The sequence below is a fragment of the Haliaeetus albicilla genome, chromosome 8 (genome assembly GCF_947461875.1).
Source record: "Haliaeetus albicilla chromosome 8, bHalAlb1.1, whole genome shotgun sequence".
Classification (NCBI taxonomy): domain Eukaryota; kingdom Metazoa; phylum Chordata; class Aves; order Accipitriformes; family Accipitridae; genus Haliaeetus; species Haliaeetus albicilla.
The window spans coordinates 19,622,625-19,637,603 of NC_091490.1; the positions used below are offsets into that span (position 1 = coordinate 19,622,625).

General features: G+C 38.8%; 1 protein-coding gene across 3 annotated transcripts in view; it reads left to right on the top strand.

Moving 5' to 3' along the window:
* Positions 1 to 1,563: 1,563 nt before the first annotated feature.
* Positions 1,564 to 14,979, top strand: part of FNBP1L (formin binding protein 1 like) — a 61,446-nt gene continuing 48,030 nt past the window's right edge. For 2 of the 3 annotated variants that reach the window (XM_069789275.1, XM_069789276.1), the window contains exon 1: positions 1,568 to 1,783. In XM_069789275.1, the coding sequence (XP_069645376.1) occupies positions 1,760 to 1,783 (24 nt within the window). In that variant the 5' untranslated portion in view covers positions 1,568 to 1,759. Of the gene's footprint in view, positions 1,784 to 14,979 lie in introns of all 3 variants that reach the window. The other variant, XM_069789278.1, reaches the window with a different exon arrangement.

Here is a 14,979-nt window from a genome sequence, read left to right on the forward strand (position 1 = left end):
AAAATTATTACATATGCAGCAAGTTAGAGCATAGGTATTAATTTAAATGTTATATATTAAAAGTATGTAAGATGAGAAAATTCTTTTAATTTTTACTTAATAATGTTTTGAACCAAGTTATCTCATTATATCATCTGATTATATTTTTTCAAGAATTGTATAAAGGTGTGTGGTGAGCTGGTAGCTAACCAAAACTTCAATTGAAGTTTACAGCATTTAATGGAAATCATTTTTTCCTACTCCTGAAAGGTGAGTGAATTAAAATATATATTTATTAATAATTTTTATCATTTATTTCTGCTTCATTACCTGAATCTTCAACATGTATTCTGCTTGGTGAATATTTTCAGTACTACATGCAATCTACAAACTGAGTTAATGTGTCAGAGTTCAACTGAAGTGTGCCCAAGTGTGGAATTTAATATTCAGAGTCTAAAATTTGGGGGTTCTGTGACCACCGGCTTGCTAAAACATGTGTAGGCCATCGCAGCATGTGGCACAGTTACTCATTTTGTGGATCCCCACAGACCCAAGTGCCTTTCTTGTGTAATGTGATGAGCTTAAACATTTCACTCCAGAAATTACATTGTTGATCTGTGATCTCATCTGCTTATTTTGATAATTTCTGATGTAAATACTATTCTAATACATCTAGAAGAACTTGCATTTTCCTTTCATGTGGAAAATAGGACTAAACCTAAATTAAGTGTGATGCAAAGGAACATTACCCGAAATGTGACTTGGAAATGAAATTATTATTGGATTTAAGTAATTTTTGTTCCATGATATAGAGACTTAAGACAGTAGTATTTTCACTGAGTTTTTACTGCAGCCTATAAGAATGACTTTCAGTAAAAATGAGAGGAAAATCCAGAAATTGATGCCTTGACAGGATAAGTTAATTCGGGGGTGGCTTTCAAAGCCTTTGCTTTCTAGTGGTAGCTCCATAACAGACACTTTGGTGGGAAAAATAATCTTTTTGATGAGGATTTAACATCCTTCCTCTTCTAGTTGTTGAGGAACTCCCTGTTAGAGTCATTCAATGATATGATTCATCCAACCACTCCATGAAAAATAGGTTATTTTTCCTCAGATGTCAGCCTCGTACTTTCCAGCTTCTCAATTCGTGATTTACTTACACACCTGTGGGGTTAAAAAAAAAAAAAAAAAAAAAAATCCTTCCTTGTTTATTGCTCTTCCTCCCCCCCCCCGTGCCAGGTGAGGCCGGTGCGCGGCCAGGCAGGCGGCACTCCCGCGCCTCTCCCGGCCGTGAGTCAGCGCTTTCCTGAAGGGAGGCGAGGAGGCCTCGCAGCCGGACGGGATACGAAGACCCGGGGCCTCGTTGCCGCCTCCCGCCCGGCGCCCCCTCCCTCCTCCTCCTCGTTAAAGAGTAACGACGCAGCCCGCAACGGGAGCCGCTTCACGCTGTGACGCCGCTCCCCGCCCCCCGCTGCCGTTAGGGGCTCCGGGCTGCGCGTGGCGCCGCCGGAGCGGCGACCTCACCCCGTCCCGTCCCGTCTCGTCCCGTCCCCCCGCCGCCTCAGCCGGGCCCGCCCCTCTCCCAGTCTCCTCCGCGGCTCCCCCCCCCCTTCCCGAGCCAGGCGGAGCTGGAGCTGGGAGCGACGTCGTTCGTTGCCGCCGCCGCCGCCTCTCCCCGGTGACCGAGGGCACCGGCGCTGCCCAGCGGGACCCCTTCTCCGGCCGACGCCTCGTCCCCGCCGTCGCCTCTGCTGGAGCCGGCACTGCTCGCGAAGCAGCCATGAGCTGGGGCACGGAGCTGTGGGTGAGTCTCGGCTCGCCTCTCATTGTGTCTGGGATTCGCCGCCTTCCCTTGTCTGCTGAGGCGGCTTCCCCGGGGGAGGCGCGGGGCTGCCGGAGCCGAGGCGGCCGCCGAGGCGCTTTGTTCGGCGCTGAAACGGCGGGCACCGGGGAGGGGGGGTCGGGCGGGGGGGGGGGCGGCCTCGGGGGGCGGTGTGTGGGGGGGGGACGCGACCGGAGACGAGACGCTGGAAGCGGCGGAGGGAGGTGGCGTAAGCGTTGGGGAAGGGGGAGCTGAGGGGGGGCGGGCGCTCGGCGGGGGCGGTGGGTCGGGGAGCGCCTCGCCCGGGATGTGGGTGCGCGCGCGCCGCCCCGCGCGGCCATGGCGCTCACCGCGGCGGGGGGGCCGCGCGCCCGCCCGCCCGCCGCCTCGCCCTTCACCGTTCGCCCGGTAACGGTCACAGCAGGTCGGCCTTCTTTGTGTGCGCCCCCCGACTTCCTCTGAGGCGAAAGGAGGGGAGGGCTCTCGGTGCGAGGCGGCTGGCGCCGGCGGCGTGCTCGGGGGTGGCTTGGGGCGGGGTCAGGGGCGGCTTGGGCAGGGGCAGCGGCCGCGGCCCGCACCGAGCACCCTCTGGGCGGTGGCAGGGCTGCTCCTCTCCCGAAAACCGCCGGACTGCTCTGACGAGTAAAGCGTTTTGAGCTGTCGCCCCTAATTGGAAGCAGCTATTGCATAGCTTTGTCTCTAAAAGGACCCCAGAACATTGGCTAATACTGTATTGGGTTTTCTGTTTTTGTTTTTTTTTCTTGTTTTGTTTTTTTTTTTTTAAATACTAAGAACTGGCAGCAAGGAGACAGACAGCGTCTGTGTGCCTGTGTCTGCGTTATGTTAGATCTTTTCTTAAACCTCCGCTCCTCCTGCGAAGGTTTTTTGGCTGTGCTGAGGGCAGTAAAGAAGGGGCTTCTCCCGGGGGAGTCTGCCGGAGTGAAGCACAGTGATGTCCGCTTGCAGGCAGTTGTAGGATGTTTTATTTTCTCTTGTCAGATTTCCTATTGTTGCTGCTATAACTGGAGCTGACACTGGTCGTGGGAAAGCTTAAGCAAAAAACCAAACCAAAACAAACCAGTACCAAGGAGGGTTTACCGTCCTCGTTTTAAATGCTCCGTGCTCTTTGTTTATTTGCTTTTAAAGACTGAAGCACAGACAGTTGTGCTCAGGAAAAAAAAATTACAGAAAGTTAAACATTGCAGCTTGAACACTGTTCAGGAACTCTTAACTTGGAGGTAGCATTATACTTTTTTTTTAAATTTGAAGTTGAATTAAATTCCTTTATCAGTAGTTTCTAGTACAGGGCTGTTAGCCTCTAGAGGAGCAAAGATCTGCTCAGCACCAGACAACTAGTTGCCCAAGTGAGCTGAGGAGTCAATGGCAGGCTGTGGCATTGCAGTCAGAGTATGTGGGTGAGGTATAGGAGTTGGGCCAGTGAAGTTCCTGAAGCCACCTGAATAAGTTGTGTCTGGCTATGCAAAATGAAGATGTAATAGCATTGTATCAAGTGTATTTCATGGAGAAGCCTGATTTAAAGATATTTAGGGGTTACTTCAGTGTTTTGTATGGTACCTTGTACTTAACTAGGATTTATAGGCATGATGAGAATTCAGATAAGATACACTTGTGAAGTACTGATAGCACTGCTGTAACAAAACTGAAATATAAAACACTTGTAATTACAGCAAGGAGTAAGTAAAAGCCATGACTTATATTGGCAGCACAAGTGTGTCTTTGTAGCTCATGCTTGTATATACTTCAGATGCGAGGTTGTGGGTCAATGTTTTGGAAGAGTGGGGGTTTGCCTTTTAGGAGAGCGCTGGATTTTCTTCTGTATGCACTTAGGTATGTATCTCTTTAGAAAGCAGAGTTTTAGCTTACTCTGTTAGTTTTGGAAGCTTCTTAATTTTCTTTGTTCAGCTTGTAAATGACAGTTAAAAGTTTAGTAGTCTGTCTTGTATTCGGTTTTGTAAGAAAGTGTTTATCTTCCGTATGTGCTTAAGAAACATGTACAAAAAGGTGGATTTTGACCTCAGACTTCCTTTTAATGACAGGCATTTCATTCACAGTGTCATGAAACTAGCTGAATTTTATCTAGACCTACTATCTGGTGTTTTTTTTCCGAAGTCACTAATTATTATATGTTAGTTTGGAGAAATAATGCCAGAATTTTAAGCTAACAGTTTCACTGCAACACTTTTATTTCAGAAAAATTTAATGTATTTTTTGCTTGATATCAGGAGATTCCTGCAACTCTATGCTAATGAGGTAACTTTATGTGTAAAATGGTCTGTTTGTAACTATACAACTAGACACTGACAATACAAGTTTTTACATTAAAGTGTACCTTTTAAATGGGTTATTTTTTTTCATTGAATCTAGTCATACTTTAAACCTAATAGGTATTTTTTTTATAAAGCAAACTGTTTCTTCATTGGAAAAAACTCAGTGCTTCTCTTGCTGATTGAAAAGAATATTGAATGTTTAATTGTTTTAACAAATAGTGTTGGGCAAAAAAAGTTGTGGGTTTTTTTTAAATCTGGCACAAAATTAAATTAATTAAAAATTACCTTAAATCTAGGTTAAAAACACAAGGAAAACCACTATTAGTGGAGCTTCAAAGACAGGGCTCTGAACAAGGAGTAAATAAACTATTAGATGTGTTTGTGTTCTACTGTAGCTTTTCCTTCATTGTTCCCTGTTGCTAGCATCAGTGTAGCTTCAGAAAGTAGCCCAAGCGGCACTGGGTTTGCTAATGGCGGCAGGGCACTAGCAGCTCACTGTGTTAAGAATCTCCAGCTGCAGAGAGCTTTTTTGCATAGGTTTTCTGGAGACCTTGTTGAGCCTGAAGCTCTCCATCGTTAGTACTTGCACCTGTGGTCAGTCTCAGTGGAATTTTTCAGGATTAAGACTGGTATCTAGATGATAGGTTTTCAGAACATTTGCAAATATGTATGTAGGCTTTGCTGATTCACTGAGGCAAATTTGATTATTTTCTATTGGGTGTTTTAATATCTCCTTAACTCTGCCTTTTCAGATTGTATCTCTTCATGCTGATTATTGGTATTTTATGCTGATTCGTAGTTCTGGGTGTTTGTTTTTTTCTGGAGTTTTATGCTTTATGCTGTTTCTGATAAAGTAAAAAGCATGCATGGTTGAATTTAGAGACAAATAAAGAACCAGAAGAAAAAATAGGGGATTAGGAAAGCAACTCGTGTCTGGTATTTATGTTGTACTTATTTAGGGTGGCTGTTCTGGCATTGAAATGATGTATATGCTAATTAAATGGTTATATCAGGGTCATAACAAGGGAAGGATTTTCTTTGATGGATCAGTATTTTCTAATTCTTTAAATTCTGTAGCTGCAATTTCTGTTTGTGGATTATGAGTTTTTTTGTTTTTTCAAGCAACTATTTTTATAAGTACACCACCATTCTCTGAAGCGGGTGTGCATTGGCCAAAGCATATGTGTCTTGAGTAGAGAGGCACTTTGTGCTTTTCAGTATGTCTTGGCTAAACGGCATGCTCCCTGTTGCGTTTCCTTTGATAGCATCGTATAACATAATGGGAATTAGTAAAATATATGTTGATTTATTTAAGCCTGTCATTAGAACTGTTTCATTATACAACTTTTTCGGCACTGTTTGAAATGTGTTCCCCTTTTATGCTTTTTTCATCGCACCAAAAAATTTTGATCAGTTTTGAAAGTATTATTCCACAGATAGTCTTATTCTCATCAGTGCATTTATCTTTGTAGTCACTCTGCAGTGTATGCCTTATGGCATGTCCATGCAGAAACTTAAGATACTTTGGTGAACTGCCTTGCATGATAATATTCTTTTAATGGTTCAACAGAGTAGTGAGAACTGGGGAGTCTAGTCTTCTGTAATCCAGCTGAAATTGCATTTTCTGAGAATTTGACTGTTGTGTGCTAAATCTTGCTATCTGTAATATTTAACTTTTTCCTAGGTAATATTTGTAAAGCAATAGTCATGTGATGAAAGGGGACACATAATAGTAAAGTAGCATTGCTACACTTCACTAGGAATAAAAAATTGTTCCTGTTTATTTAGATACACTTTTCAGAGTTTTAACTTTTTTTAACATGCTTTTTTCAAATGCAGCATATGTATGTTCACCTCATGAGCAGTAAGAGGGTTTACATATTGAAGTCCTGGGCAGACCTGCATACTTGCTTTATAAGGTGCCCCTGTCTGACTTGTATCAAACTGTGCTGCAATATCCAAGGCAAGAATAGATGAATGGAACTAAAATATTTTTTTTTTAAGTAACTTTAAATATTTGGAGATAATAATGATGGATTGTTATATGTTAGAGAATCTACTCAGCATGAGCATCTGTTCAGTGTGTATGTTTCTGTACATCTGGAGTTCTTTGTGATGGGTGTAAAGTGTACAAATAACATTAACATAGAATATTTAACAGAATGTATCTGGTTATTGTCATCTTGGGTTTTTGTGCAGTTAAATTGAATATGTAGTGCATTTGCTTTGATGCTAATGGCTCACTGAGCTTTGAAGACTGGTGGAAGGTTGATAATGAAGTTCTTGGCTTAGTGAGTAGAGACAAGTGAACCTGTGTGATTGGCACTCTGAAGTGGCTTCCTTGGAAATTAAAGAGTTTGTGCTGTCTCTTTAAAAAAATTAGGAAGGATGTTTTTCAACTTCTGATGCACATTCTGTCTTTCAAACCTCTGTGAACCCCTTAATAGCAGTTGGCAGAAGAAGAGTTTGAATACCATGTAAGAACATTTTCAGTCTGTAAAACCAGTCTAGCCATCTGTTTCTCACCTCTTGATAAATATTTAAAGCAGAAATTTTGCTGAGGGCTTTTGTGCTAAGATTTCATGATTAAAAAAAAAAAGGCTATAGAAGATTTAATGATACTATTGTTGTGAGCTCCTTGGGGCCAGAAGCACACTATCTTTTATAATTAAGAAACCACTGGCACTGAGAATACTATTTTAGAAATGAGTTATGTTGGACTAAAGAAAGATCAAAGTATATTTGGTGATGTGCTCTTTTTAATCTTTCCTTAAACAAAATTCATTCTGTGCCAAAACCCAAGTTTTATTTACAAAAATATTAAATAATTTTCAGTTGCATCAGTAGTTTTTCAAAAGCTGTAAAAAATTTTCTTATGCTTTCAATGCCTGTTTCAGACATTGCTTCTTTTTTGTATTAAAATCTTATATTCTCTTTTTGTAGAATAAGATAAATCGCGTGGTGATGTTGTCTAATCTTAAAAGTTGCCAAGTTTAATTATATGGAAAACATCCACAGAATGTAAATATCAAAAAGTGAACTTTGGAAAGTAGCTAAGTATTATGTAGCGTATTTCTGTTGTAATAATTTCTTGTATTTTTGTTCACCAGCTTGAAAATTTGATTTTTTTTTAGCTAAATAAAAGGTTTTTTTCAAAGCAGTTTGAGAAACCTTTCTCTACAATTAATATAACCGTGTGGTTATGTAGTCACTAGCATTGTTAATGCTAGTAAATAATTTTTTAAACGGTTTAAAAAAACATTGAAAGTAATTCTAAATATCAGACCATATCCCATGTGGAAGTTCTGTGCTTTTGAATCTTAATCTTCCATAAACTCATTTTCCAGTGTGCTAACATATACTGCGTTAAAAGCGATATTCTATTTAATACGTAGATGTGTTTTTCCCAGATTTCTCCTTCAACTTAACCCAAAGATTGCAAGCAGTACTTTGTATGGATTCTCTTTCCATCCAGTGTTCTTGCTGTTGTGGCCTGCAGATGTGTGCAAGGAATGTGTCTTGTGGCTAAAGTGTGAAATTACAGAGTTTTCCAGATGTGTGTGATGGCCATACATTTCCTCTTGTCACGGGTAGGATACTGGATAAAATGCTTAACCTCTGTGGGGTTATGATCTTTCACAAGGAGTATTGTCCAGCTTATCTCATCCTTGTGAAGACCTCTGAGATTTCCAAATAGAAAGTTATGTAAGGATCAAGTACTTGATTGTTGAATGTGTAGTTACTTCAGGCTCCTGAATGAAAACAGTTGTATCGAGTTTTAGTTAGAAATAATGTTTGTCTGTATTTTTCCAGCAATTGTCTGGTTCATAAACATCTGACCTTTTTACTGATTTTTCCAGGAAGGCGTGAGTCATTGTCTTGAGACTTTATCAGTTTGATTTTGATGTTGAACATAATTTAATTTAAGAATATGTATGTTTTTGTGCCCTTGAGTATCTGTTTAGAAAGTATTTTTTCAGTTTTGAAAACAGTTTATGACTTGATATCTATTAAAATGGCATCTGTTTTTATTTATGGCCCCACTTGTATATGTACTTGGAAATGTATATGCTCTTCAAGGAAGTTTGTAGAAACATACATGGGACTTTACTAATCTGGAAATGCTGAACACTGGAATAATATTTCTGTCTTTTTAAAAATGTGTGTAGGGTCCTTATTTGTAATACAAAATCTGAGAGTTGCCTATATCAAGATTCTAAATTCTCCAGCTGGCAGTTTGATTTCCTGAGTGAGAATAGCAGGAAGTTGTTTGAGATTGCAAGATCTCTTATCTCAACAAAGCAGAGGATTTCTTTAAAGATGTATCTGTCAAAATAATGATCCTTTGGAACAGCAAATCTGTCAGAACTTGGGATGGAGAAAAGCATGAGTAGAGAAAAGTCTGTTGTCAACGTGTTCAGTTTCTGTTCTTGGTGAGGGGTGTCCAAGTAGGTATGATTTGTGCTTTGAACAGTTTGCAGGTAAATACTGGAAGACAGAAGGTTTGTGTTAATGCTTGTGTAGAGTTGTCACTGATGGTATAGACCTACTGAAATAAGTCTAAAATGTCTAAAGTTCATTTGTGTATTTAAATTAGTTCTTATACTGGATTGATCTGGGTGAGACCCTCTATTATTAATACAGTGGTTGAATACTTCAGTCCTTACATTTGCAGAGCAGTTTTTTAGCATGCTTGGTGTAAAGCTAGTAATTGAATAACGCAGGGGTTTTCTGGGTTTTGTTTTTTGTTTTTGTTTTGTGTGGGTTTTTTTTGTGGAGGGGAAGCTCTTTAACACATTTCAGATTAAATTTGCATTGTTCATAGCCACATGTGCATACTTTTTCAGCAGCTTGAATTCTTTTTGGTAGAAAAAGAATTCCCCGAAGTCCAGATATGTTCAGCTTTTTCCTTGTGTTGGTGAAAAAATTGTCCAGTGAAAGCTGAAATTCCAATCAGCTTGTTTCATTTTGCCCCTAGTGAGTTTACGTACCCCAGTCCCAGTGCTCTCTTGGCAGAAAGTTGAGAGGTTTGTCTTCGGATGCATGTCAGTGCTTCAGCTGGATGGGAGGAGAAGGAAAAAAAAGTATTATAATAATGAAAACCTTCTGGTTTTCATTAAAATGCGGACCCGCTACACTTACTTTGTTTATGGAATTATCTGCAATAAATTTGTTAGTCTGAGTTGCTGTTTTTTTTCTCAACTACAAGCTCTATTCCAAGAGGAGAGTTGCAGCAGTATTGTATTTCCTGCTAGGTGACAAGAACAAGAAAGGGTTTTGTTTCAGGTGTAGTTATTTTTCTGTTAATTTCAATTGTATTGAAGTTTGAAATAGTTACATGTGAGATTCATTAATACCTTTTCTTTGATTTTTTTTCTTTAGTCAGAACTCTGCTTCTGCTTTGTCATTTACAATGAAAAGGGCATTAGACTGCGAAAACTGCTTTCTGGGATTGTGGTGTGTACGTTTGTACCTAGTTTTGTTACTTTTTACATCTTTCAAAGGAGAAGTGCCGCCTTACAGTGAGCTAAAAAGCTAATATTGCAAGGTCTGAATTTTTCTTGGGCTATGCTGTGGAGCTGTTGTGTGGTCTTGGGCAAGTAAACTTACTTTTTTGTCTCCATTAGTTGGGTTGTAAAATTGGAATAAAGTTTGTTTGTTTTTTTTTTTAAATCAAATTAATATTGTAACAGTACCTGCATTTGTACAATACTTCAACTTTCTTTAGTGTGTAAGTGCAAAGCAATATAGTGTTTTAAAATGTTAGAAGCAAAACAAAAAAAGCAAGAAATTCTAATAACTTGTCCTGATTCTGTGATCAGACTGTCTACTTGCAGTAACCATTTAAAACTCTTTACTTGAATGGGTAAAAATTGCTGTATACTAACAAGAAAATTCACCATTTTATCATAGTATCTGTTCATGTAATGCTTATGTTTAGCAAGTATTTGTTTAGGAGGCAGGTACTGTGCAAATTACTTCTCATTGGCTGGTACACGAGAAATAGTACAGCATGCTTTTTTGTAGTTCCATATGAAGTAAACAATATTTTTTTCAGCATTGTGCAAGGAAATGACATCCACCTGATTTGAGTTTGGAGTGTTACTTAAGTACTGAAGAAATTCTGAAATATGAAAGCAATTACTCTGGAGAGTTGAGAGGCAGTAGTACTTTTGGCATGTGTTGGGGAACCAGATGTTGAGTGAAGGTGATGAAGATGGGTGTGCCTTTTGGATCTTTATCTGCTTTGTAAATCCTTTGGAAAAACAGCATTTGATTGCTGGATTCTTTCTCATGATGGGTGCCCAACTCAAGTGGATGTAAAAACCTCACTTTGTAAATTCTGGTTGATAGAGTAATTGAGGGAGTTTTCTTTGGATGTCGGTATGCTTCTTACACACTTTGTTTTTCCCCTAGATGCTTAATTTCTTTCAAAGAAGGTAAATAATGTTTTACTTTTCTAATGATGCTTTCAAATAAGCATTTGCTCTAGGTGGCATACGGTTTTCTTGTGGCTGTGAGTAGGAAAATAATTGATATGTGTGAACCCAAGACAATACCTGCGCAGCTGGCTTTCTCTGCAGCAAAGGAATATTCTGGTAGAGGAAATTGTAATGTTTCTAATGCCCAACACTTTTTTTTTTCCCCTATTAGTGGATAAATTGTTCCTTTTTCAGCTATCTGTAATGACATCTAATTGTCCTGCAATTTTTTTCCCTTATTTGTGTGAAGTCAGTCACAATTAGAGGAATATATAGGGTATTTGACATCTGTAATAAATAGTTGGAATGTATTTTATGTTTGTATTTATTTAGTGCCTAGAACCATTACTCGTGTAGCGGGCTGGTGTTGTTCTGGATTCTACACAAACACAGAGTATAAAGACCATCCCCAATTCAGTTAAGTTTCAATTCCAGCAGAAGATGGGTCATTTACTGATCATGCCAAATGACAAGAGTTGTGCAAAACTCAATATTGTTGAGCATGATGCGCAGTGATCTCAACTGGAGCATTGTAACTGTTTCTTTTGGTAAGCCTTGCAAGCAAAGGGTAGCAGTGGGGTGGACCTTCATCATGTTTGCAGGGGATTATTAGCACATAAGCAACCTAAGAGAATGCAGGAAATACTTGTTGAAATGTACAAGGGCCTGCTGGAGTCTCATGAAAAGCAAACAGTAATCCTTTGTTATAATGAGGTGACAGAGCTGCAATGAGCCAGCAATGCTTTTGAAAGTGAGGTTAAGAAGCTAATGTTTGATGCAAGAGAGAAGGATGCAAAGAGACAGGGAGAGATAACATTCATGAAACGTATGTGGGTGAAATGATAATCTCTCAATATCAGAGACTAGGATGTTGCTGTAATTGAGAAATGAGATGGATAGAGAACGGATAAAGAGCGCAGTTATTGGAATGGTTAGAAAGAGCCTGTTTAAAAAAAAAAAAAGGATGTAGAAATTGTTAACAGCTCTTAGGATAGAACGTAGATTTGAGATTCAGGAAAGAAGTCAAACGCTCAAGTGAAAGAAAAGTTAAAGGTTAAGACCCTAGTTTATGAAAGGTACAAAGCAATAAAGTGCAGTAGCTGATGAGAGATGATGCACCTTATCTGCATTTTAATGAAACGTGTTATCTTAGTTTTTCTCTGAAAATAAGTTCAAATTTGTGATTAGTAAATGGAAAACTCTATGCAGGTCCGTTAATGAGGACTGAAAAAACAATTTTGTTCTGAAGAGTCAAGTATGGGTTCCCTCATCCCCTTTAGATCTACTTTTATTTAGACCGTAATAGTGCAGATACTTGTCTATATGTTTAATTTTACCAATATTTGCTCATTTTATGATCAAATGTCTCACAGGATCAGTGTAACTCATTAACATGCTTGAGAGTAAGCATTGTATACCAGGAACTTTTCAGACCAGATTTTTTTTGAGAGCGAGTAATTGCAAAGCTGATTAAATCTGCAGGTACTCTAGTGATATTGCAGGACTAAGGCATTCTTCAAGGTAATCTTACAGGACAGTCTTCCATTTTTCACCCTGCCGACCCCCTCCAATGTGTTTGTGTGGTAAAATGTGCAGTATATCCCAAGTTACCGCTTTGCATCTAAGCTTCCTGGCTCTACCTGTAGACTGTAGTTGCTGCGCTGCATTATTTATATCAGCAAAAATTACTGATGTTTTGTTAATTTTTTAAAATTATTTAATGGGATCTCTTTTCAGGCTTATGAGTTTTGACTGCTGCAAACTGGGATTTAGTAGAGCAATTATATAGATTATAGATTAGTACTTGGATTTATGAATAGTGAAAATTTTACTCTCAAATTATTTAGAATTAATCCAATTAAAAGTTTTATCTTCATAACTTTGTTTTTTATTATCTGGGAAATTTGCTAAACAGTAGATGATGACATTTGAGATCTGTGCAATATGGTCAAGAAGGTGTTACAAATTTGGAGGAGGGGAAGAAAAGGATGAACTTGTGTTGCAAAGTTCTTTGGCATGTTGTAATAAAATGGGAAAAACAGACTGGAATATCTGGTTAGGTTTCATCTGAGAAGATGGCATGTTTAGAAGAGGAAAAATTAGTTTCTTGAAAATAAATAGTAACTTAGCAGGAAAATCCAAATGCCTGGGATTTTTCTACTTCAAAAGTAATGTGATGGGAATGTACAGTTCCATGAAACTTAAATAGAAATGTCACCATGTGAGGCAAGCCAAGCAATTTTGTGAAGTATCCTGACTCTTTGGCACGATACTCAAATATTTACTCCTGTAGCAAGAGGTGTGGTGGTCTGATTAAGTCTTTAGGTTGAGACTAAGAAAATAGGCATTGTGGGTTATTTGTTTTGGTTTAGCTCGATTGCTGCTTTGTTCTGTAAAAAAAGCTGCAAGGCCTTTTGTGTTCCTTGTCGTGTTCTCATTCCTGCTGAAGTATTGCATTCATATAACCTAGATTTCCTAACCTGTCTCCCTGAGTTTGAGGCTTCGTTAATATTAAGTAGCTTTTTCCTGACTGATCTATCTCTAATAAAATGTGCAACTTCTTTCCAAAATAGCTTTTTAAGAAACATTTTTGCTTTGGTACTGCTGCTAGGGAGTGTAATGATTATCGCTTTCCAGGAGCAATGTTGCAGTACTTCGGGAGCAAGCATAGCATGATAGATTCAAGTGTGATTCCCCGAGTTTCAGCTTTATCTTCTGCATTCCTGAGAGGGAAGTAGTGTGGTAGGAGTAGTTGTGTGTAACTAAGAGGTTTTTATTGGAAGAAGCATCCAATCAGTGGATTGGAATTGGAGTCCTGTAAAACCAGGAACTGGCTCTGTATGTTAAAACCTTAGTAGGGTGCAAACAAAAACGATGGCAGGCTGAGTGTACTAGCTGCTCTTTGTGCTTGGATGGCTTAGCCCCGCAGTGACTTTAAATAACTTCGGTTCTGAGGGCACGTCATTTAGTTTCACTGAAACTTCACTAGTTGAACAGAAGTCATTTTCTTAGAGGTTTAAAATAAAGTCTTAAAGATGAGATGCCAGTGGTGTTTATGCTTAGTAATTCTTAGATAAAACATTCTTCCATGTTCTGTCTGGTTTATATTGCAAGGCTGTAATTGTGAGCTGTGTAACGAATACATCTTGACATCATTTGTATAAAATGCCTTGCAATTTTTGAGAAACTATGAAATCAACTGAGGGTGGTAGTACTGAATGGCCAACATTCATGCTTTTTTCAATAATGAGATACAATGGAATATCAGTGCTTCAAACACAAGTTTCAACCTTGAGTTTTAATTCTGAAAGGAGAGCTGTTGTTTCTTCTTTATACAGACCTCAGGTGGGGGTACTGCTTTTAGTTTATCTATACTGGATGCTGGGAAACTGAGAACAGTGAATTTCTAACAAAGACCTTATATGTAAATGTTTCTTATGATCTTGATAGACTATTTGTGGTACTTTGTACTTAGTATTTCAAACTTTTTTCATGCAGGCATAATCAGATCGTTAGTCAAACCTGAAGCTTGTGGCTTTCATGAGTGTTTTTCTTCATTAGGTCATTGGAAAAGAGGCTTAATTTTTTGCTGACTTCTGTTCATTTGTGGGAAGAGGATCATGCTCCTGTATCTCCAGGTTAATCTGACAGTTGTTTGGATGTTGCCTGTGATACTTTCAGGACTGGTATCAGTTACTCTGTTAGGAAGACAGTATAGCTTTCCATAATGTCGTTTCTTCCATTGTTAATTCCTCTTACCGTTAATAATTTCAGTGGATTTATAGGTGACATTTCAGTAATTAATTTCACTACATGTCTATTGTAGAATACTTTCTCTTCAGTTCAGGTTATATATTTTTTTCATTAAACATTGAGGAACGACTGCATATTTTTAAACTTCTGTAAATTTTTGTCTTGTTGGTCATGATAATGAAATACAAAGGAAAGACAGAACACTTGCAGGCTTCATCTGTCCTAAGGCAATCAACGTAAAACAATGTTTCATATGATGTAAAGGGGGTTTTGTTCTTTAAGTAAGATGGTGAGTTTTAAAGTGTTTCTTGAAGACCACTTCACAAATTTTTCATTTATTTACAGTTGATTTCAGTTATCTCAAAGTAGTACAGTATGCAGTTTAACCTCATTGCAAGAAATCTTTATTTTTTTGAAAAGTTCCTATATTTTGTAGAGTGGTGTGGTGAGGACACTTGAAAAATCTAAACAAAAATCTCTATATTCCTGTCATAAGTAAAGGGTTTGAGGCTTTGCTTGAAGTTGGATCCTTTATCTTTCAGTATTCTCTGCCACTAAACAAGCTAGTGCAATAGTAAATTTGTACCAGGAAATGGCACCCTAACATGTTAAGCATTTTTTTCCCCATGAGATCCTGCTTTCCTTTTTCCTGAAA